This window comes from Fragaria vesca, linkage group LG5 (assembly GCF_000184155.1).
Source record: "Fragaria vesca subsp. vesca linkage group LG5, FraVesHawaii_1.0, whole genome shotgun sequence".
Classification (NCBI taxonomy): domain Eukaryota; kingdom Viridiplantae; phylum Streptophyta; class Magnoliopsida; order Rosales; family Rosaceae; genus Fragaria; species Fragaria vesca.
In genome coordinates this window covers 23,316,172-23,338,450 of record NC_020495.1, presented here as the reverse complement: position 1 = coordinate 23,338,450, position 22,279 = coordinate 23,316,172, and the positions used below count along the sequence as shown (strand labels likewise).

Sequence of the window (22,279 nt, the reverse complement as noted above, 5' to 3'; positions counted from 1 at the left end):
TTTGGCCGATGTGGGATATTAGAATCCACCCCCCTTGGGAGTCCGACGCCCTCGTTGGCACACTCGCACCACACGGCAGAGTGGCTCTGATACCATTTGTAACACCCCAGGACCCATTCCGCCGTGACACGATATTGTCCGCTTTGGGCCCACCGGCCCTCACGGTTTTGTTTCCGGCAGCTCAGGAGCAGCTTCCTAGTAGGTCACCCATCTTGGAATTGCTCTAGCATCAACATGCTTAACCTCGGAGTACCCATCCCCTCCGAAGCCGCTGAGCCACCAAAAGGCCTTGTGTTAAATTGGAGGTGGGCATGTACATATACAACACATAACCCCTCTCCGTTTGACCGATGTGGGATATTACAATATCTCCCTAACATCTGTTAAATATTTGTGATTATCACTTCACTATAATAAAATATTAATTAATATAAAATAGTAGCCATGTTTGATCTTTTCTTTTTGGTTCTCTTACCTATCAAGTGGGAAACGTGGTAGTATAAGATTGGTTGAGGGGGGTTCAGATACAGAAATGAACTGATATCAGATAGATTTGATCAGTTGCAACACACTAAATTGAGAGAACTGTAGAAACTTTGGGGGGGGGGGGGGGGGGGGTCGGGCCTGAACGTGGTTCCGCCCCTGTATATAGCACACTGTGTGCACTTAACTTATTTTTTCTAATGAAGTCTGCATTTAATTGATTCAAGTCCCGAATCAAAACAAAACAAAAACAAATTAAGAACCAATTTACTTAAAAACTAAATACAAATTTCAATACTAAGTTCCTTTCAGATTCCTTAAAATTTTCTCCAAATGAGGGATGTGATGAGACCAAATTCCTCATATTTGCAACAAACTCTAAAATTTTAGAGTTGGAGATGAAAAATTACTTATAGCTCTACTTTTTGCTTCCCTATAATAGATAAATTGTAGGGAAGCTGTTGAAAAGGGCATACATCCGGTAGACCGATATTCGGGCTACCTCGTTATGGTGACGGATCATCATTATCATATTGGGAAGATGCTCCTCCAAGCTCCACAAGAAGACACCATAATAAGAGATATGTGTAGACTGTAGTTGATCCCACATTGGAAACATGAAATGTGAGGGGACCTTCCTTAGCTATAAAAGGAAGATTTCCCATATGTAGAAAAGATCTCAACTCCACACTTGTACACCAAAGGCATTTAGGCCTCATGATAGTAGATTCAAGTGGATGTAATCATGCCCTCCGATGACATAGTGAACCACTATAAAAGTTGTGTCCTTACGTGTATGTTTATGTTCTATTATGTTCATGCTTAGCCTACGGGTTTATACAAAAAACATCACTTTAACACGAAACTAGGAATATGTTACCGAAATCATTAAGTTTTAAATCACTTAGAGTATTTGCACATCAACACATGGTAAGACATGGATCTAAGAACATGCTACAAAATGAATTAGACAGTTAAAACTCCGGATTGACCTGCACATGCATCTCCATTGCAATTGGAAATAATTTGCTTTGTGCTTGCAGGCAAGCCGTTTCGTTTCAGCAGCAAAAGCGCAACGATGATGGATACTTTTTCTAGTAGTGAGCAGCACGTATGTCTCTGTATGATTCAACTTCATCAGGAAATGCATGTTCAAGTTGGTCCAGAAGATGTTTGCGCAAACTCTTGAAGGCATCACTTTTGCCTTTAGTGATCTGATTTTTCACAATACAACTGCTTATGACATCTCTTGTAAATTCATCAGGATTCTTTCCATCGTCAATCAAATTAAAAACCTCTGCAGGAACCTGAATAGTGCACTTGTCAGACAACTTGGCCATATTGTCAAGCTCCGTAACAAGAGCATTTAGGTGCTGGAAGGGGTGCTCCGAGCCAGCGTTAAACGACGACACAGTAAGGTAGAGCTGGTGAATGAGCCCTAAAGTCTTCTCAATAAGAGTTAATGACCTGGTTCAGGCCTTGCTTTGGATTATCCACTACTGAATCATTGATTTGAGGAATCATTATCTCATTGCCGCCACTCCCACCGATACCAGCATTTGCAGTCATCAATGCATCCATCTCAGACCCACTAGTGTAATGAAGTTGCTCTCCTCCCAATCTAACAGAATCAAACGACAACTCCTGCGGTCAATAAACACTTATTTCCCCGGGAGAGGATCCTATATTTCTTGCGGTATATATAGAGAGTCTGCACTTTGAAGGCCAATCGATCAATTTCCGTTTTCTTATAGGGAAATAAGTCAAAGAGTTCCCGTCTCTTATTCTATCCTATTGGACTAAGGACACCGCTTTCTTTGTGTATTTCTAAATCCCAATAGGAATAAGGAGACCGTTTCCCACAGCTTCTTTGTGTATTTCTAAATCCAGTAGGGATAAGGAGACCGCTTCCTTCCCTTTTGTATTCCCATTTAGAATAGGAATATGAATAGGAAGGAGGACGTTGAGTATAAATTAAAGGCCAGGGACTTGCCGTTCCATTTTCATAGCTTAAGAAAATAACCCAATATTCTTCAACAACAGTGCTTTATCTCTCCACCAGGAAAAGAACCAACCATGAGTCATCAACTGAATCTGGCGATGGTTGGACATGTGGATTCGGGAAAATCCACAATTTCAGGTAGATTGCTTCATCTATTAGGACGAATATCCAAAAAAGAAATGCACAAAAATGAAAAAGAGGCGAAGTCACAGGGAAAGGGTTCTTTTGCCTATGCGTGGGCATTGGACGAGAGCGCAGAAGGAAGAGAAAGAGGAATAACTATGAGTGTGGCTGTTGCATATTTTGACTCCAAAAAGTACAAGGTTGTTGTTCTGGACTCTCCTGGCCATAGAGACTTTGTTCCGAACATGATCTCCGGTGCCACACAAGCCGATGCTGCAATACTTGTTGTTGATGGTTCGCATGGTGCATTTGAAGCTGGTATGAAGGGAGGACAGACTAAGGAGCATGCACAGATAATCAAAAGCTTTGGCGTTAAGCAGATTGTAGTTGCTGTTAACAAGATGGATGTTGTTGGCTACTCCAAGGAAAGATTTGATGAGATCAAACACACACTAGGAACATACCTCTCACGTTCCTGTCGTTTCGAGGAGTCTGCAGTGTGTTGGGTTCCATTGAGTGCCATGGAGAATCAGAACATGGTGTCAGCTCCTGGTAATGAACGTTTGTTGTCTTGGTATAGCGGACCTTGCTTGTTGGAGGCAATTGATTCCTTTCAACCTCCTAAGAGAGAGTCTGAGAAGTCACTGCTGATGCCTATATGTGATGTCATTAAATCTTCCAGAGGGCAGGTTTCTGCTTGTGGTAAATTGCAAGCTGGAACTCTTCAAAATGGACTTCAGGTTCGGGTCATGCCTTCTGGAGAATTACGGACTGTCCGGTCTTTGGAACGTGACGGTTCTCAGTCATGCTCAACTGCCACAGCTGGTGACAATTTGGCTGTAACTCTCCAAGGGATTACTGATCGTCAAGTGATGGCAGGAGGCGTGCTCTGTGGCCCTGATGTTCCGGTTGCATTTGCGAGACATTTGGAATTGAATGTGCAACTTTTGGACGGGGCACAGCCTTTGTTGGTTGACTCTCAGCTGGAGTTTCAGATACACCATGCGAAAGAGGCAGCAAAAGTCGTGAAAATAGCAGCATTACTTGATCCGAAGACTTTAAAAGTGGCAAAAAAAATCTCCTCGCTGTCTTCTGGCAAAGCAGGTAGCTGTTGTAGAGGTATTTCTGGAGAAGCCAGTTTGTGTGGTAGAGTACTCCAAGTGTAGAGCTCTAGGAAGCGTTTCTTTGAGAGCATCAGGAAATACTGTGGCCCTGGGCAAGGTAACGCGAATAATGGAGGAGCAGAAGTAGTTAAAACTTGTAAGGGTTACCAATTGTTTTGGGGTTTAGGCCAGTTTTGGCCGAGTGTTGTTTGTTTCACTTTTGTGTTTGTTGATCCAACTGTATGCACATCAATCAGTTCATCTTCTTAAGTAAGCTGTTCCTCAATTTAAGCCAATATTCAATTTCTGTACATGGCCAATATTCAAAGTAATAAAAGTCTGCTCAATCACAGCTAAGCACTAGTCTCAGTAGTCTGTCATGTTATTGAATATAACAAGACGAACTATACCTTATACGAGAAGGAATGAAGGATAAGAACAAGAAAATAGGCTAGACTGTTCCATCATAAGTGGGTTTGGAAGAAGGCATGCATGAAAGCAATTGAACTAATGTAGTAACGGCCAGAAATCCTAATCAATGGAGTCACTTCAAAGACCTAATCAATGAAGTCACTTGATGGAAATAGAAGGCCACAAAACCTTAATGTTCTTCATGAATGTTCCATCATGATAAAACCTCGGAAACAAATGTTAAATATAAATGTTCTTTATTTCAAACTCACTCTTTTGGTGAATTATTGCAGAAAAAATGGATAGAAAAGGAAACTTCCTAAAAGAGTAGTATATGATAGAATCATGCAAGGTACCTATATTTTCCCTGGTCCCTTTCCAGGTACTCCCGATCGATGAGATCTTGAATGCGCTCCTTAATGGCTTTGATGTTAGGCTTGAAATACTGTCTCAGCTGCTCAACACACTCCAGGACCAATTGCTGATGACTCAAAACTTTCTGCTCCTTCATAATCAACACGATTGCAGCATCAATAGCATATCCCCTGTCCTTGTTAACACCATCTTTTACCTCCTTTGTTTCATCCACTACTGACGGGAGAGGAATCTTAATTCTCCTCATTGTGTGTGTGAATTTAGAATTGAACTCAAATGTGTCATGTGCCGAGATTGTCATTGTATATGAATTCTTGATGAGGATCTTGTACTTGGTACACGACAGAGAATGAAGGACTCTGACCAAGTCATCATGATTAAGATTTAACTGAGTTGCGATTTCTGAACAGCTCAAAGTATCAGCAGTATTGAATAGTAGCAAAAGAGCCGCCCGCTGGGTTGACACAACTAATTCAATTGCTTTTGGCTCAAACTTCCCAATGATGTTGCATGTGCCCAGTGAGTGAACCCATGAAAGTTTTCTGTGTTCAGTTTTTGAAGCATAGAATCCTCTGAAAACTTCAACACACTTCACCATCTCTGCAGGAAGGTTAACAAATGACTTATAACTTGGCCAGAAACCAGTTGTAAGAATAGTGACTGTCACATCCATCCCCGGATTTGCATCTGGATTACTGCGAAGATATTCCTTGAATATTGTCTCACATTCCCGAGATAAAATGACATCATCTTTGAGGTGAACTGCCCCCCATATTCCTGCTTCATTGTTGTTAATATACTACTTTCCAGATCCTTGTTGGCGCTCTGATAAGACAATAGACGGCGAGCAAGTTGTTTCCTGTAGAACTCTGCAAAGAGGTCTCTGTCACTGACATAGCGAAGCAACACCGTAACAACTTGGTCAAGAATTTCTTCTATGTCCTGATCACCACACAGTTTGTCAATCCCATTGCCTTTCAGGATATTATCACAGAACACAGCTAGTACTTCAGCACTTATATTGCAGAATACCTCAAAAGCCTCATGAAGAGCTTTGTGAAAAAGGGAGTGACTCATAAAGAAGCCCCAGATATATCCCATTTTCAAAGCTTGCAGCTCAAGTAATTGTCTAATAAGAACCTGTTCCTGCATGCCTGATCCATTTAAAGCCTGGTTATTTGCAATATTAGCAGCCTGTTTAACCAAGGCTGTACCTTCAGCAGTAACAAACTATATATTTGAATGCATTAGCTATAGATTCCAGGCCTCCAGGTACTTTATGGAAAAGTCTATATATCAGTGAAAGATCCTCCACCATATCCTCTCTAAGAAAACAAAGACATCCAGAGAAAGCTCTGTCGCAGAATTGCTCAAAAGCCTCATTCAGAGCCCTGTGAAAGTGAAAGTAGTTCTTGAAGCAATCATTGACATATTTCACATACTTAACCTGCACCTCATTTAACTTCCTGAAAATGACCTGTTCCAGCATGCCTGCTCCATTAGAAGAAGAAGCCTGGTTTTCTGCAGCATCTTCAACCAGGTGTACCAAATTTCTACATTCTATAGCCACTTGCTGTTTAAATACATCAGCAAGAGGATCAAACCACACTTGTTGCACTATTTGCAACAGCTTGTGCTCACTGCTTACATGGATGTAATGAGAAACTCGTTCCCTCTCCTTTGTCAAGCATCTCTCCGCCTTCCACATATAATCTTCATATGAATCTGTCAAAATCCAACTAGATGCTTTACGAGAATAGTATTCACCTGTATCTCTTAGCATGTGTGCTTCAAAGTCCTGTTCATAAGTGTCCGATGTTCTCATTACCATTTCAATGTATATATCCATCACCTTCTTCAATAGTTTTCTGTCAACTTTCTCTCCATCACGTTCTTTATGAATAAGATTGATTACAGCAACTCTCACCTGAATATTTGCTTTCTGATCAACCAAATCATGGAAGCAGTTAGGTCCGACAATTTCATTCATTTTAGGAAGTGACCTATCAGGTATGTGGAGGCAATGAAGATAACCAAAGAGTTGCGGCACTATTTCAACCACAATTTTACAATGTGCCCATCTATGGACAAAGTCCCGCAACATAAACTCATCATCCGGATTAGTTGGCACACTGTACTTTTCACATCTCTCCCTGCATTCTTCACCCATATTTCCATATTTGTTACAAAGCTGTTCTTTATAATCATAAGGGAACTTCGGAAAACACATGGCATGGACCAGTGCACGAAGCCTTATGTATTCTACACCTGTTATGTCCCGATCTGTTCCTTCCGCAATCATTATTAGCTCTGAAATTCCCTCCTCAATCTGTCTCCATCCATCATCGAACCCAGATATTGTTGGCCTATCCATTATTGCAAATAGAAACATACTGTATTCTACAATTATAATTAAGCAGGTATAAGTATCAACATTGTTATGACTCGAACAAATTAATAAACAGAAATATAACCAAAATGAGAAATATTAACTTTACAAAGTTAAGGTAACATTCGATCTGGTCATATATCAAGGCATCTAAAAATATATATCATGATGTAGAGAAGCTAATAACTCGAGTCCATACTGATAATTAGATACAGATCGTTATAGAAATATCTATGTATACTACTAATAATTAGATACAGATTGTTATAGAAATATCTATGTATACTATTGATATCAGCCAAAGCAGAAAGTTTGTCCAACAAACTGAAATGAAGGAATGAGTAATATCTGGGATTAATTGATATTTTTTTAGAAATGATCGATCCTTAAAGGATACCTAACATGTTTGTAGTTTTGATCATTAGTGTGCAGGCTTGGGGTAGGGGGTTCAGATTCTTATAAAGCAGATCCAAACGTTCTGTATATAGAATCATTTCCAACCATCAAAGATCATCTAACATGGGCTCACACATGAGATAAATTTCATACTCATTCTGTTGTCTACACATAAGGAGCTAGAGCTCCATAAACATCACAAAGCTGATATGAAGGACTATATATAGTCATTACTCCACCAGATGATTATTTTAAATATGCTTATATATATCCACTGACTAAATTTTCAGGAGCAATTATTGGAAAGGTTGCATATTCTTCACACTACTGGTGTGCATGTAAACTCTGTGTTTGCACGCGTGTACGCTTGTGTTAGGGAGTTTGTACTGCATTAAAGTGTACCTAGAGGCATGAATGAAATGAATTAAAAGTGTATTTCGTGCATTTATTTCCTTTTCTTGTATTCTGTCCTTAAATTGCCAGCTTCAATATGACGTTACTGTTCCAAAGACCTGAAAAACAAGTTCAACTGGATGGCAGAAGTTTGCCTTTGCCACTGTCATATCCTCACTACCATCAGTCCCCACAACCCCATCACCACCTCTGACTGCTCCAATCCTACCAATAAACCGCTTTCCAGATTACTAAGGCTACTCAGCCATGTGGTAGTCCTTGATTAAGTCTGCCAGCAATTCTTGAATGGGTAGTATTTGCTAGGGATCTGTTTCTGTTTAGGCTGTATATGCAAAAGCAGAATTATGCTTTGGGAGCTTTTGTTATAGTGTGTGTAATATCCAACCAGTGACTCAGTGAAATCCTCACAAAAAAAGGCTATCAGCCATGCATAAATTGTCGCCCCAATGAATAATTGGGCGGGCATAATCTCGACTATGCCCACCACATTCTCTGAACAAAAAGCATGCCCATCGTTCCAAACACAGAAACACAAAACTCCCAAATCCACATCTGAGCCACTCTCTTTTTCCAAAAACTGACCCGAGTATGCATGACCCTTCTTCCATTTCTGATTGACTAATACAAAAGCTTGATCACTCACTCAAAACTCATGCCACTAATCACCAATCCACCCCATGTTATCAAAAAGAAAATAAACCCTACTCGCAACAACGAATCAAACAAATAATGGCCTTCACAAACAATGCAACACATATTTCCTCCAAATCAAAAAGACAAAAACAGAGAACATAAAAGATAATTCAAATCTGACATGCACATGTCTATGATTCAGGGACTAAACATGAATTTCTTAAAGACATGCACTGATATATCAAAATTTCAAACAACAAAAGGTAGAGCTCTCATTCTCGTAAAAGCAAATAACTATGATCATGATCATGGAACATGAAAGCAAAACTACATATATTTGATCAAACAAAGCATATATACCTGATAGAGCCCTTTGGGGCTATACTGTGGCTTTCTGGCTGCGGCGACTTGAGTAGCTGGGAGTGAGACTAACCATTGATTCTGTGACCCGGATTTTGGAAATGAGGAAAGGGACGTGTATCTAACGACAGCCTGTTTCGCTTTATATTGGTAGTTTTGCGAATACGTGTCGTTCTTACAGTTCCTTTGCATTTTCCAAAGCTCAGGGTTTTTTTTTTTCGATACACAAAAATAAAAACAACAACCTAAAGAACAAAACCTCGATCAACTCTCATTCTCAGCTGATCCAAATAGAACGCTAGTGATACTCCAAGGGACCAAGGCTCAAGTTTCTTACCTTCTTTTGAAGGAGAAAAGAAATGACGCTTTGGTAGCACCTAAATATTTCCAAATAGTAAATAGAATGACTCTTACATAACTAAGGTATGGGTAGCGCTAATAGGAGTGCCTTCGAGTGATGGTCCTCGTAGGTTATTGTAAGTCAGGATATAGTTAGGAGAGTGCTTGGTTCCAGTCTAGTTCCTTTCCTAGCATGGTCAGGAAACTGCCCTAAGGTTTCCTTTGTTGTTATAAAGCTTTCGTTGCATGTAAGGTAGTTTTTCATTGTTCTATTTTGACTTTATGTCAGTTTCCGCTTTCTTCGAATAGCTCAGTTTTGTCGTAGCTTATCGAGGTGAGTTATGTTTAAATATTATTTGCTATGTTTTAATGGATTGACCCCCCAAACCCCCATAAAAAGAAACTAAGTCGTAATCTAAATTATATTATTTAAGAGAACTCACTGTTCGAATAGAATAGAGAATTAGAAATTACGCTTGATCATCTTCAATAATTCTTCATTACACATAGATTCTACCAGTTTGACTGCTTAAAAAGATCGTTACGTTTCTGATTCTTTTAGGGTTCTACCTCAATTGGCCCCTATTATGAATTTTTCAAACTTTAGTCCATTTCAAGGACCTTATATGAATATGAATTTTATACTCGTCACAGTGACCATGATATTATTAGTTTGTTTTAAATTTAAAGGTGATCAAAAAAGAAAATCTTAAAACTTTTAAAACTTTTTTAGTCTCTAGTTTCTACCATTGAATTTATATCTTCTGGTCCGGTGATTAAGTGGACGCTACTTATTTATGTGTAGGGCTCTTCTATTGTGGTTATTTTTTTTTTTCGTTTTATCCATTTTGATTACATCTTGGTCATTCAGTTGTTAAGTCTATTTGAATGTGACATATGCGGCTGAGATGCATCTACCTCCATTGTCCCTTAAAACATATGAGCAAACTTGTATATAACAAAAAATAGCTTGAGGTCATGGGTTTAAACACTATTGACATATGTAACGGTGTGTAAATTATTTAATAAAAAAACTTTTTAAAAAATGAAAAAAAAATGAGCAATATATATACAAGCATTCAAACAAATTCTTACACTTTACAATATTTATCTGACGTCATAAATCAGAATATATTTAGAAATACTTTTGAGATTAGTAACATATTAATGCCATATTAAATTACTGAAAAATAATTGTTACTTTGTTATTTTCATAATTCTTGACATTTATGAACAAAATATATTTAATAGGGGCACATAAGGAATGCCGAAAAGAATAAGTAATTCGGCAAAATAGACCCAAATAGAAAAGGAAATAAATCTCCAACTAAAAAAAAAAAGAGGAAATAAATCTCGCGCCATTTATTGCCAACCTTTCATTATTTTTAACGGATGTCTTATAATCATTAGATTGAGTAATGATATGTTGCAAGTATAATCATTAGATTTACTCAATCTAATGGTTATAACTTATAAGACATCCAAGCAAATCAAAACAACATGAATCTAAGCAAATAAGCCAAGTTCGTTTTTAATAGTTTAAATTCAAAATATGCCGCCTCAGCCTCTAGCTGAGCTGGCAGGCTTGCATTTGGGCTAACGGTACTGCTCAGAGGTGCTGCTAAATGTACCCGAGACCAATAGCAGCATCATGGACTCATGGTCCTGGTTTACGGCATTACGCAGAGAATCATCATCTGGTGGTTACCGTTGGCTTGAATTCCACTTTTCCAGTACTGGCGTGGAGGGTGGTGCAGGAAAGCATAATATCATTCCAAAACGCATTCCTAGCTTGCCAGATTTGCCAACGTAAGAGCAACACTCAGATAAATTAAAGGTATGGGGACTAAACATGCCAGACGGTGGATTGAAGGACCTGGTTCACTACCAAGTCAAAGTCCTAGGAAACTCGTACCACTTGATAAATATACTTAGTTCCATGAAATAGCAACAAAACCTGTAAAAAAAAAAACACCTTCGAAGCAAAGGGAAGAGTTCAACTTTTTCTCCATTTCCATCACCTCTAAGATAAATGCAGAAGAAACTGGGCTAGCTTTCATAGAGCAAAAATTCGTAAACATTTAAGCCACATACATACGATAACATTCCAAAAGCAGCACCAAGTACAACAAATGATTTATACTTGCAGCATATCCACAGATATATGAACACTACAACAGTACTTGCATCACAAAATATACCTATATACTGTTGCATTTATCTTATCCCTCTCCAAGTAGTCACGGTTGACAAGGTCTTCGATGCGCTTCTTGATTGCTTTGATGTCAGGCTTGAATGTATGTCTCAACAGCTCAACACACTCTGTAACTAATTGTTGATGACCCAAAACCTTTTGTCGCTTCATAATGCGCACGATTGCAGCATCAATAGCATATCGTCTATCATTGTTTACATTACCTATTACTTCTTTCCTTTCTTCCACCACTCGTGGGAGAGGAATCTTGATTTTTCTCATTCTATGCGTGAATTCAGAATTGAACTCAAAGTCGTCATTTGGCGAGATAGTCTTTGTATTTGGATTCTTGATAAGAATCTTGTACCGAGCACATGAGAGTGAATGAAGAATTCTAACCAAATCGTCATGGTTAAGGTTTAACCGAGTTGCTATTTCTGAATAGCTCAATTTATCTGAAGGATTGAAAAGTAGGAGGAGAGCAGCCTGATAGGTTGATACAACCAATTCAACTTGTTTTGGCTCAAACTTCCCAACAATGTTGCATGATCCCAATGAGTAAACCCACGTAAGCTTTCTGTGCTTCGTTTTTGCTTCATAGAATCCTTTGAAAACTTCAACACATCTCACCATTTCTTCAGGAATATTGTCACCAAATGATTTATAACTTGGCCAGAAACCAGTTGTAAGAACAGTCACTGTCAAATCCATCTCCAAATTATTTACATTTGGATTACTCTGCAGATATTCCTGAAACCTCATCTGAATGTCCTCAGACAATGTCAAATCCATGACCATTCCCTCCATCTTTGAGGTGAAAGGGGCACCACATTGTCGTTTCATCTGTGTCAGAATTCTCTCCTCGTGGTCCTTGCTAAGACAATGATCAAACAAGAGACGACGAGCTAGTCTTTTCCTGTAGAATTCTGCAAAAAGGTCTTTGTCACTCAGATATGGAAGCACCGTACTGACAACCTTTTGAAGAGTTTCTTCTATTTCCTGCTCACCTATCACTGTCTCATTCCATCTGCTTTTAAGAAGATTATCACAGAATGCAGCAAGTAATTCAGCACTTGAAATTCCAGCAACAGCTCTGTTGCAAAATATCTCAAAAGCCTCCTTCAAAGCCTTGCGGAAGAGATAGTAGTTTTTGAAGCAATGATTGACATATGCCATATGCTTATCATGCAGCTTAATTAAATTTCTGACAAGGACCTGTTCGGGCAGGCCAGCTCCATCTGAAGAATCCCCGTCTTTTGCAGCATCTTGAAACAACGTTGCACCCTCAGCAATAACTTTCTGTTTAAATATACTAGCGAGAGGTTCAAAGAGCTCATGTTGCACTTTTTGGACCAGCTTATGCTCAGTACTTGCATGGAAGCAATGTGAAGCCCTATCCCTCTCTATCCGCAAACACTCCTCAGCCTTCGACATATAATCTGTATCAGATTTTACCTCCAATATCCAACTTGATGCTTTACAGGAATAATACTCACCAGCATTTCTCAGCAAGTCTGATTCAAAGTCTCTTTCAACAGCATTCACTGTTCCCTTTCCAATTTCAACAATTACATCCACTGCTTTCTTCACTGCTGCTCTATCAATTTCCTCTCCACTGCGCTCTTTATCAATGAGATGAACTATAGCATCTCTGACCTTAGCATTTATCCTCCGATAAACCAAATCATGAAAGCGGTCATCTGCAACTAATTCATTTAGCGTAGGAAGCTTCTCTCGGGGGATAAAGTACCGATCAAGATAAGCAAAGATTCCTGGCAGCCAAAAGACCATAAGTTTGTGATGTTCCCAAATTTTGACAAGCTGCCGCAAAATAAGCTCATCAGGTTGATCTGTTGAAGTATCAAACTCTTCAGAAGTTTTCCTGTAATATTCATGACATGTCTTCTGATATTTTCTAAAAAGCTCTTTAGAATAATCATAGGGGGGCTTTTGGGTACACATGTTGAAGATAGTTGTGTGCAGCAACATATATTCTTCTGCTGTGAAAGGACGCTCTGATCCTCCTGCCACCAGCCTTAGCTTTGCGATCCCCATTTTAACATAGTCCCATCCATCACTGAAATTTATGACTTTGCGACTCATTGTTGTGAATTCAATATCCTGCAGCTATAACAAAATCAAATAAGAAAATGTACAAATTTGTATTTTTGATGATATACATTTATGCAAAGAATATAAAACAGACACAAATGATGTAATTGTAAATAGTTAGTATATCATTATGGACATCATCTTGGCATGTATAAGAAATCCAATGATTTAGAGAATTGACTTGAGTCCATGTTTATATTAGAGTTGCATATCGTAATATATCTGGTGTGTGTGCATCAATGTATATAATCAAGTTTCCTAGTGGACATCTGGGAAATTGAGTAAACTTGTGGACTTCCACAACAAGACTGCTCCGCAGAGTTCAATTATCAGAGTCGCGCATCTCTATTACTGAGAACCGTCACTGTAAAGTCAGACACATACAGCACATCCAGAAAGAATTTGTCTGATAAACTGACATTATACTATGATGAAGTGATTAACAATATCTCAATTTGACTCATCGTTTCAGAAATGATCCTTAAGGTAAATTAAAATAAATCCAATTGAGGTTTATTTTGGTAAATAAAATAGAACTAGGCTACTGCTGGACTGCTATCTAAAATGTCAGGAATTCTCCTGTGTTTTTTTTTTGGGGGGGGGGGGGGGGGGGTGCGGGGATGGTTTGAATATAACAAAATAAAATAAATTTCCTACTTTTGATTTCCTGTTCATGTAATCCTTCCTTATATTGTGCCAGCATCAAGAAGTTCAGACCTATATCAACTCATGAATGATCTCCAGAGAACCAGTCATGGACAGATTCTTTGCCTATTCCCACCAGCATTGTCATCTCCTTGTAACCTCACCAGCACCGGTCACACTTCACCACCTCAAACTATTACCAATAAAACCCATACCCAAACACTCTGCATGCACAATATTACCGCCCCGATTACCCCCTTCACTCTCAACCATTCCCACACTATTACTCCTTTCACTCATTCCTATACCATTCAATTTCAACCATCACTCCTCCCACCATAATCCCAGTTTCCACACCAACAATTTCACTGCAGTCAAAACCCCTTCTCCTTTTTCACCCAAACACTCTTTTCTCATCTCAAAAGTTCTATCCCTCAACCAGGTTTATACTAACACGTCTAAATCATGACCACTCAAACCCTGCTATCAGTTATCAATTCAACACAATTTGAATTCATTACCATCTATATGAACTGTAAACAATAGCCTCAACAATTTCAGCAAAACAAGAAAATAAACCCTTAAACCCAACAGATCAAATGAATAACCTTGCACAACTAAACAGTTTAATTTCAAAGGAAAAACATACAATTTCATCCAAATTAGTTGATACCCAGAAGAAAGAATATTGCAATTGTTGTAAATTAAGCATCCGATGAAGATGAAGAACAACAAAGATTGATTTGACAAAAGCATACCTGAGTATTTGAGCACCGGAGATCAGAGACACCATAGAATCTGGGAACTACATCACTCTGCTTCTCTTTGTACACACTAGAGAAATGACTGCGATTACAACGATAGAGATTTTAGAAACGAAAACGTAGGGACCCACTCGGTATTTGCAAATTCATCTGTCCCAAGTTGTCTTTTGCTTTTTGTTTTTGTTTTAAGTCTGTACGTTCTGGCTTAGGGCTACATGTTTTCATCTCTTTGGGAAGATAAGATAACAAAATTGATTTGAGATGATTTCAAAATTTAAACTACTGTTGATAGAGAGGTTGTTTGTGAATTATCACCAAATCTAAATCATTTTGGATTTCGAACTTCGTGAAAGAATTTTGTGATACTCGAACTCTTGTAGTTGTATATTTTGATAATTTGTTTATTTTTCGAAAAAAAATATGTTACATTGTGAAAACGCGGGATAACATAAAATTTTGTTACGATAAATAAGAGTGATACTAGTCTTCTATTTTTTTTTTTTTTTTGAGAAAAGTAACTTTATATAATAAATCCAAGATTACAACCATAAGAGATATTGGTGGTAGACATAAATTCCTCACTCTTCTCCATATCCTAAAACACTAACGATTACAGTGGACAAGAACCAATAAAGGTTTAACTGTAATCTTAACCTATTCCAAAATCCTTGATACATCCTTACAGAAAACCTCAAGAAGAAACAACAATTTCAAACACTATATGCTAAAGTTGACAGTATATATGCACAAGTAACCTCCCTATTACATTGACAAACAAGAGATAATCGACGTTAAAACATATAGTCCCTAGAAACGATACCATAATCATGGCACGCCCCGCGACCCGACCAACGACACCAAACCTACCAGACACCTAAATCCTTGATCAAACAAGAGGGACAACAAAAAACCAACAAAACAACATCCACAGCCTAGGCCCAAAATGAGCCCATGCCCCCCTGAACCATGGCCCTCAATTAGCAGGCCAACAAAGAACTCGGCCCAGAGGATCCAACATCTTCCGGCACCAATTCGTCGCTCCGCCGCCAACAAGCAGCCGCCGCACGCCAGCAAGGCTTCACTGACTGCATCCCCACCGACCGCCATGTACTCCGCCTCCTCCCATAATCTACAAACAGAATTTGGCGTGAAGACCAGAACGAGATTGGGAAAAGATCTGATTGGGTCATCGCTGCCGCCTTCTACCCTTCATGCCTCACCGTCTCTTCAGTCCACCACCACGATTCATCTGCCTTACATGACCAACGTCCATCCATCCTTGCGGGAGCAACCAAGCAACAAACTAAAAAAAATACTAGAACCCATCATAGTGTCGGTCCCCTGAATTGCCCCCGCCTCTCAGACCACCTCCTACAACCTACACAATACGACCACTAACTCGCCGGGCCCGCCTCCCGTCCGACGACAACGTCATCGGACGCGCCGTCGAACGGAACCAAAACCCCTTTCTGAAAACCCTAGAAAGAACCGAGGTTTACGGATCCCCTATGTAGAATATTTAGAGCAAGTCCACCAATTGAAAAAAATTCAACTTGGGTTAGTTGACACATAAGCAATCCAACCCAAGAGAAAAAACACACGTTCCACCCATAAATGAGTTATCTCCCCAATCCAACCCAGGTTAGATTGTTAGGGAGCAATCTAGCTCATTGTTGGGGAGCAATCTAGCTCAGGTGAGAGAAGTATATCAACCCAGGCGAGATTGAGCCACATCAGCCCAAGCCCATGCACGTGGCTTGCGTCAGCCACGAGGAGAACCTGTCAGACGCGAAGGAGAAACACATCTCCTACACGAACCAATCAACATTAAGACAACATGCGTGCTCGTCAATTTTTCGTCGTGACATGGACCATCCAACACGTGTCGTCTGCACATGGGTGGATTTCTAATATTGTATTGCAATGCCTCTCTAATCATGGCTGTTGGTTTCGTTTGGAATATCAATCAAACGGCTAGGAAATAATAGCTATTACTATTAGGTTTGAATTTCTTTTAAGACAAAAATCTGATGTTGCTCACCATTTCCATCCAATCTCAATGGCTATTAAGCTGAATAATAGAAAAGGAAAGAAAAAAAAAGGTCAGATTTTTGTCTTAAAAAAAATTAAAACCAAATAGCTATTACTTCCCAGCCGTTTGATTGATATTCCAAACGAAACCAATGGCCATGATTAGAGAGGCATTGCAATAAAATATAAGAAACCCACCCATGTGCAGGCGACACATGTTGGATGGTCCATGTTGCGACGAAAAACAGACGAGCACACATGTTGTCTTGATGCTGATTGGTTCGTGTAGGAGACGCGTTTCTCTTTCGCGTCTGACAGGTTCTCCTCGTGGCTGACGCAAGCCATGTGCATGGGCTTGGGCTACATTTTTTTTTCTTCTAAACTTCTATATAGATACCTACCCTTTTTTCACATCCCACTCAAAAGAATATATATCTTTGATAGCTAATCTTTCGTGGAATAAATTCGTTAATTTATATAAGTCATATTGTTTATTTGATTATTATTTATTTACTACTAAAACTATTATTTACACTTAAAAACATTTAAAAAAAAAATCAATAAACAGTCATTGTCACGTGACAACAATCTCACATTTCTGACGGGTGGAAACTGTTGCCCAGGTCACTGTGAACCTAACCCAACGGGTGAACTTGCTCTTACGGGGTCAGTTAGCTCTAGACTAGTCTTCTATTTTGAAAGGGGAGACGCTTAATTTTTAGTTAATTTTCATTAACTAGAAAATTAAAAACAATTGTATGCTGGCTCCTCCTAGCTACTTGATGATCTTCTTATGACACATGTAGTCCAAGACTATTCTGGCCAAGTCTCAAACAAGTCCTCTGCATTTTTGTACAGATTGATACAAACTTCGTGCATCTAGTTATAGCATTCAGGTAATAACCATATATGTAATTCTTGTTTCTCATAGAAACTTGTGATAGAGAATAGATCACTCTACCTAGTATATTCGAGTACTTTTTTTTAAGCCAAAAAAGCATTCCAGAAGTGAAGTACGTAGTTGAAACTTTAAACCACAATAGACACAAAGTATATATGAACTGAATACTGATTGGGTGCGTCTATTGCCACCCCACAAACCACTTTGCTCACCTCACATTCTCTACACACCTCATTCATATAATTTTAATTGTAAGTCTACTTTGTTCACCCATTAACAATACCTAAAAAACCATTTTCTTAATTCTACTTTGTTCACCATACATTATTTGTTCACCTTACATTCTCTTCATATATATTTTGTGAAATTCACATTTGCTCAAGGTAAGTAAAATCACCAAGTGGTCAAAAATTCACTTGAAAGTATAAATCCAAATTAATAACAAGAAAAAACTCTCAAATTTAACAACTCAATGGTATCAGTCGATATCAAGATGCACAATGTATGTAAATATATCTCTAGTAGCAACGTCTTCCATACTTCTAAGTTTCTTGAACTGATTTATCCGTTGTTCATAAATACGGTACAATATATAGTTGTCCATGAGAATTTACATACAAAGTCGATATGGAAAATAATGAGTAAAGGGATAGACGAATCATAAAAAAAAATACAAAACAATTTACCTCATCTTCAGGTTAAATGCTTGTGTCTTCAGACTCACGACCGAATATGATAAATATGAGTTAGAGTTATAAAATTTGTGTTCATCCAAAACAAAAAGATAAAAAAGAAAAAGAAAAAAATTGTAATTTGTAACAACTTATTGTCCCTTGCTGTAATTTTATATCAGGCTATTTTGGTATTTCAATAAATCAATAACGTGTGGGGTGAGCAAAGTGGTTTGTGGGGTAACAATAGACGCACCCATACTGATTTAAACAATAGAAAAAAAAAAACAGAACTAATGAAAATCATTGTTTCGTCTGCTTTAATTAGCTAAACTAATACTACTTGAATACAGCAAAAGCTAAAAAGACTCGGTTTTGCTCCGAGAAGCCAGGAGCCTCTGCTCACCTAGTTTCACCCAAAACCCTAGCGCCACGACCTCTGTTGTTAGGACCCACCCCGAATTTCCCCCTGAAATTCGAAGTAAACCCTGCGGAGACCACCTCTAAAAGAGATGTTACCGTAAATTCGGCATAACCTCCCTTGAAAATAAACAATCCTTCCTAAAAATACCTGCAAACACTTCTAAAAATCTAATTCCAACATTATACTCTTGGAGCCTTCGTGCTCCCCAAATTCACAACACCTCCTAATTTATTTACTAAAAAAAAAAAAACTCACAACCAATATTCATAGGTTCAGAGCAACTCTAATATTAAAGGAAAGAGACAAAAATATACAAATAAGCGGAAGCTATATAATGGACTATGCCTTGACTCCATGTACGCCCGATCTCTTGCCGGAATATTCCACCAGATTCCTGTGACTTGCCGGAATTTCGCCATAGCCTCCCCGTAAACTCTATATCACCAAGTTCTCGACAACAAGCAACAAAAACCCAAGATCAATCACCAATCCACCATACCACAAAACACAATAGCATTTCAAACATCAAACCGAGCAGAAACATAGAGATTCTTCACCTTGCTATAACCCTCACCGGACTAAGTTCACTCTCAGCCTATATAGCCTCTGCAAACCATGGTCTTCAACAACACACAAACTCACCAACGCCTCTAACACCACAGCAGCAGTACCCTTGGTCTTCAACATGATCATCTGGGTCTCCAAGTGTTCAATGCGACGCCAACAAGAAGGAGAAAGCGCTGGAAACCCTTCGTCGGAGACTCGCCGAGAAAGCCCATAAAAGGTAGAAAAGGGAGCTTGATCTTAAGAAACAAAGGCACATAGATGAAGAGAAGAGAAAGGTGAACCGAGACATACCATCGGTGTCTAATGAACTCGCTGGAAACCGGTGAACACAATCGAGCTTCCCTTCAATCGATCACCACCGAATTGAGTTGCAAGTGATGATCTATGAACTGAGTTTTGTAGAGAAGAAGGAGAGGAAGGGATTAGTGGTGGTCTCGTCGCCAGGGGTGGCCAGACGGCGTCGTTTCGGCGCTAAGACGACGGAGAAAAGAGGGAGAGAGGAGAGAGAGAGAGAGAGAGAGCGAAGCTCGGGTCAACACCCAATGTGGCTTTTGATCGAAGTCAACACCACTCTTCCCTTTATACTTGAATTGACTGCCAAGATCAAAACTCTAATTGATCTGATGGCTTAGATTAAATAAGCTATTTTTTAATTTCAGAAAATTAATTTCTTTTACCAAACCTAGCCTTTAATAAATCGTAGAAAATAGCTCGAAGCTCAGACAAATAATTTGAAGGCATCGGTGAACTCGTGTTGTCGCGTACTACGACCTCGGGGCCTTAAAAGAAGAATTTAACAATTTTAGAAAAACTCAAAAATGAACTCGAGTGTTAACTTACTAGGTTACCGAGCGTGGTTAAATTTCTCAGTAATTCGTAGAAACACCCGGTAAATAGGTAAAATTAGGTCCGGAGTATTACATCTGTTTCACACCAAAAATACACAAATCTCTACTTTTCAACCCAGCCTACCTATATCACTTTCTCTATGGCCGCTATTGATGCTACCTCAACCAGTTTCGTCGCCTCTAGCTTCAGCTATTGGTAGGACTGCTTTTTCTGTCCAACGGGACCACTTGGACTGAAAGGCTGCAAAACGGCGCTTTTAGGGCTCTCATCTGGTTCGTTGGCGCTGTTTGGACTTATTGATGACTAAAAATCATGGTGATTGGAGGTTCGCAAATGGTGGCTGGCAAGAGCGGTGTTGTTGGCCTGGAGGAGAGAAATGATTGGTACTGCTAAGCTATGGGCTTGGATCTGGGCTTTTGGGTCTAGGTTTGGGTTTATTCCTTTATGCATGGTTTTTGGTGGACCTGAGCCAAAGCTTTCCCAGAATTTGTTTGCTCCGTCTCACATGACATTCTCGAGTTATGATTGGGGAAAGGCAAGCTCTAATAATAAGGGCAAGGATGTAGTTTAATTTCCTTGTTTCTTTTACCTAAACATCTAATGGAAGACTATTCTTGTTTAGATTTCGTGCGGTTTTACTTTGTTGTACATCAATTGAGGTTCGTAGGCGACGGGAATTACCGCTACATGGAATTTAGATAGGAATAGTTGGAAGTATGTGTGATAGGCTTAACTAAGCGCATTTGTAATGAGGGCTATCTGTCTCTTTGTTAGTGTTTGTTGCCTATTGGTCGTGAGTAGGCAAATTGATGTAAGCGTCTGCTTGGACCGTTGACAAGTTAATGAAATTGTCTATTTTCTCAAAAAAAAAAAACTAACACTACTTGAATAATCACACAAGATACTTCAATAAGTTCAAGTTTTCCTTGTCCCTCTCCAAGTAATCACGACTTATAAGATCTTCAATTCGCATCATAATTAGCCTAAGAATTAATTACTGGTCACTCCATTAACTTTCATGCGCTTGACAGTTTACTCCATTAACTTTCAATTTCAATCGATTACTCCATTAACTATCCAATGTCACACAATTAGGTCCATCCGTTAAGTGGCCGTCCAAATCAGTGGTTAAGTTGCTGACTGGACATATTTTTCAACTGGAAATTCCATTTAACACCCTCCCTCCCTCCCTCCTTAATCTCTTCTCTCTCCTCCTCCGGCCACCTCCTCCGCAACCACATCACCAGTTGGACCTTCAACAACACCGCAACAACAATACCAGCAGTCAACCAACCACACCACCAGCAACCAACCACATCAACACCGTAATCAAACACACCGCAACTAGACCACCAGCAACCAACCACACCACCAGTAGCTCACCCTGCAGCTCCTCGGCATCTCTCTCCCGACCCCAAAAACTCAAACCCACCTACCTCGCATCTCTCTCCCGAAGCCCATAACTCAAACCCTCACAACAATCTTCTCCCTTCACCGCTAACCAAACCCTAAACAACACCATCCATGAAGCCCTTCCGTTTTCTGCTTCAAACCCGTGCTAGACTTGAAATCTCAACCACTTCGAATCCCCAGCCAACAACCTCTTCTCGCTCACCTCCCCTTCCTCTATATGAAATTGAAGCCATTTGTTTGATTGGAAACATATTTGGGAATTGGGGATTTCAATCCCTAAAATTTCAGATTTGGGAATTGGAAGTGTTGAACGGTGAGCCACTAGAGGGCGTTGGTGCGGTTGGCGGCCAGAGGTGGGACACTAGTGCGTTGGGGATGGTGAGGAGGAGGGTGGTGTTGGAGTAGAGGAAGGCGCAGACGAGGTTGGGGTCAGAGACGTCAAGGCGGAGGGCGGTGAGGCTGAGAGAAGTGATTGTCGAGGCCACGCACTCCGGTAGCGGAGGGGTGGGGCAGGTGGCGATGGTGGAGGCTGAATAGGTGACGTTGATGGTGATGGATGAGGCGGCGTCCGGCGAGGAAGAGGAGGGTGATGAGAGAAACGGTTGAGAGAGAAAAGTGGGAAGCCATGGCTGGCTGATGGGTTTTAAATGTGAGAGAGAGAGAGAGAGAGAGAGAGGAGG

The 22,279-nt window shown here is 39.6% G+C and overlaps 2 protein-coding genes and 3 pseudogenes across 2 annotated transcripts in view; 1 reads left to right on the top strand and 4 right to left on the bottom strand.

Moving 5' to 3' along the window:
• Positions 1-1,198: 1,198 nt before the first annotated feature.
• Positions 1,199-2,064, bottom strand: LOC101305954 (annotated as a pseudogene).
• A 495-nt stretch (positions 2,065-2,559) lies between these two features.
• Positions 2,560-3,859, top strand: LOC101305672 (annotated as a pseudogene).
• Positions 3,860-4,465: 606 nt separating this feature from the next.
• LOC101305381 lies at positions 4,466-6,871 on the bottom strand (annotated as a pseudogene).
• A 4,191-nt stretch (positions 6,872-11,062) lies between these two features.
• LOC101295422 (cullin-1-like) lies at positions 11,063-14,816 on the bottom strand. Its single transcript, XM_004300312.1, has 2 exons — positions 14,738-14,816; positions 11,063-13,349 (listed from the first exon to the last, which is right to left on the bottom strand). The coding sequence occupies exon 2, from the start codon at positions 13,323-13,325 to the stop codon at positions 11,217-11,219; it is 2,109 nt and encodes a 702-aa protein (XP_004300360.1). The 5' UTR covers positions 13,326-13,349; positions 14,738-14,816; the 3' UTR covers positions 11,063-11,216.
• A 6,262-nt stretch (positions 14,817-21,078) lies between these two features.
• The window catches only part of LOC101305083 (cullin-1-like), a 3,508-nt gene continuing 2,307 nt past the window's right edge, over positions 21,079-22,279 (bottom strand). Inside the window, exon 2 of the mRNA XM_004301703.1 lies at positions 21,079-21,169. Coding sequence (XP_004301751.1) covers positions 21,079-21,169 — 91 coding nt within the window. The remainder of the gene's footprint in view (positions 21,170-22,279) is intronic.

Excerpts from the sequence above, each read along its gene's own strand:
- LOC101295422 (XM_004300312.1), bottom strand. The coding sequence starts at position 13,325 with ATGAGTCGCAAAGTCATAAATTTCAGTGATGGATGGGACTATGTTAAA.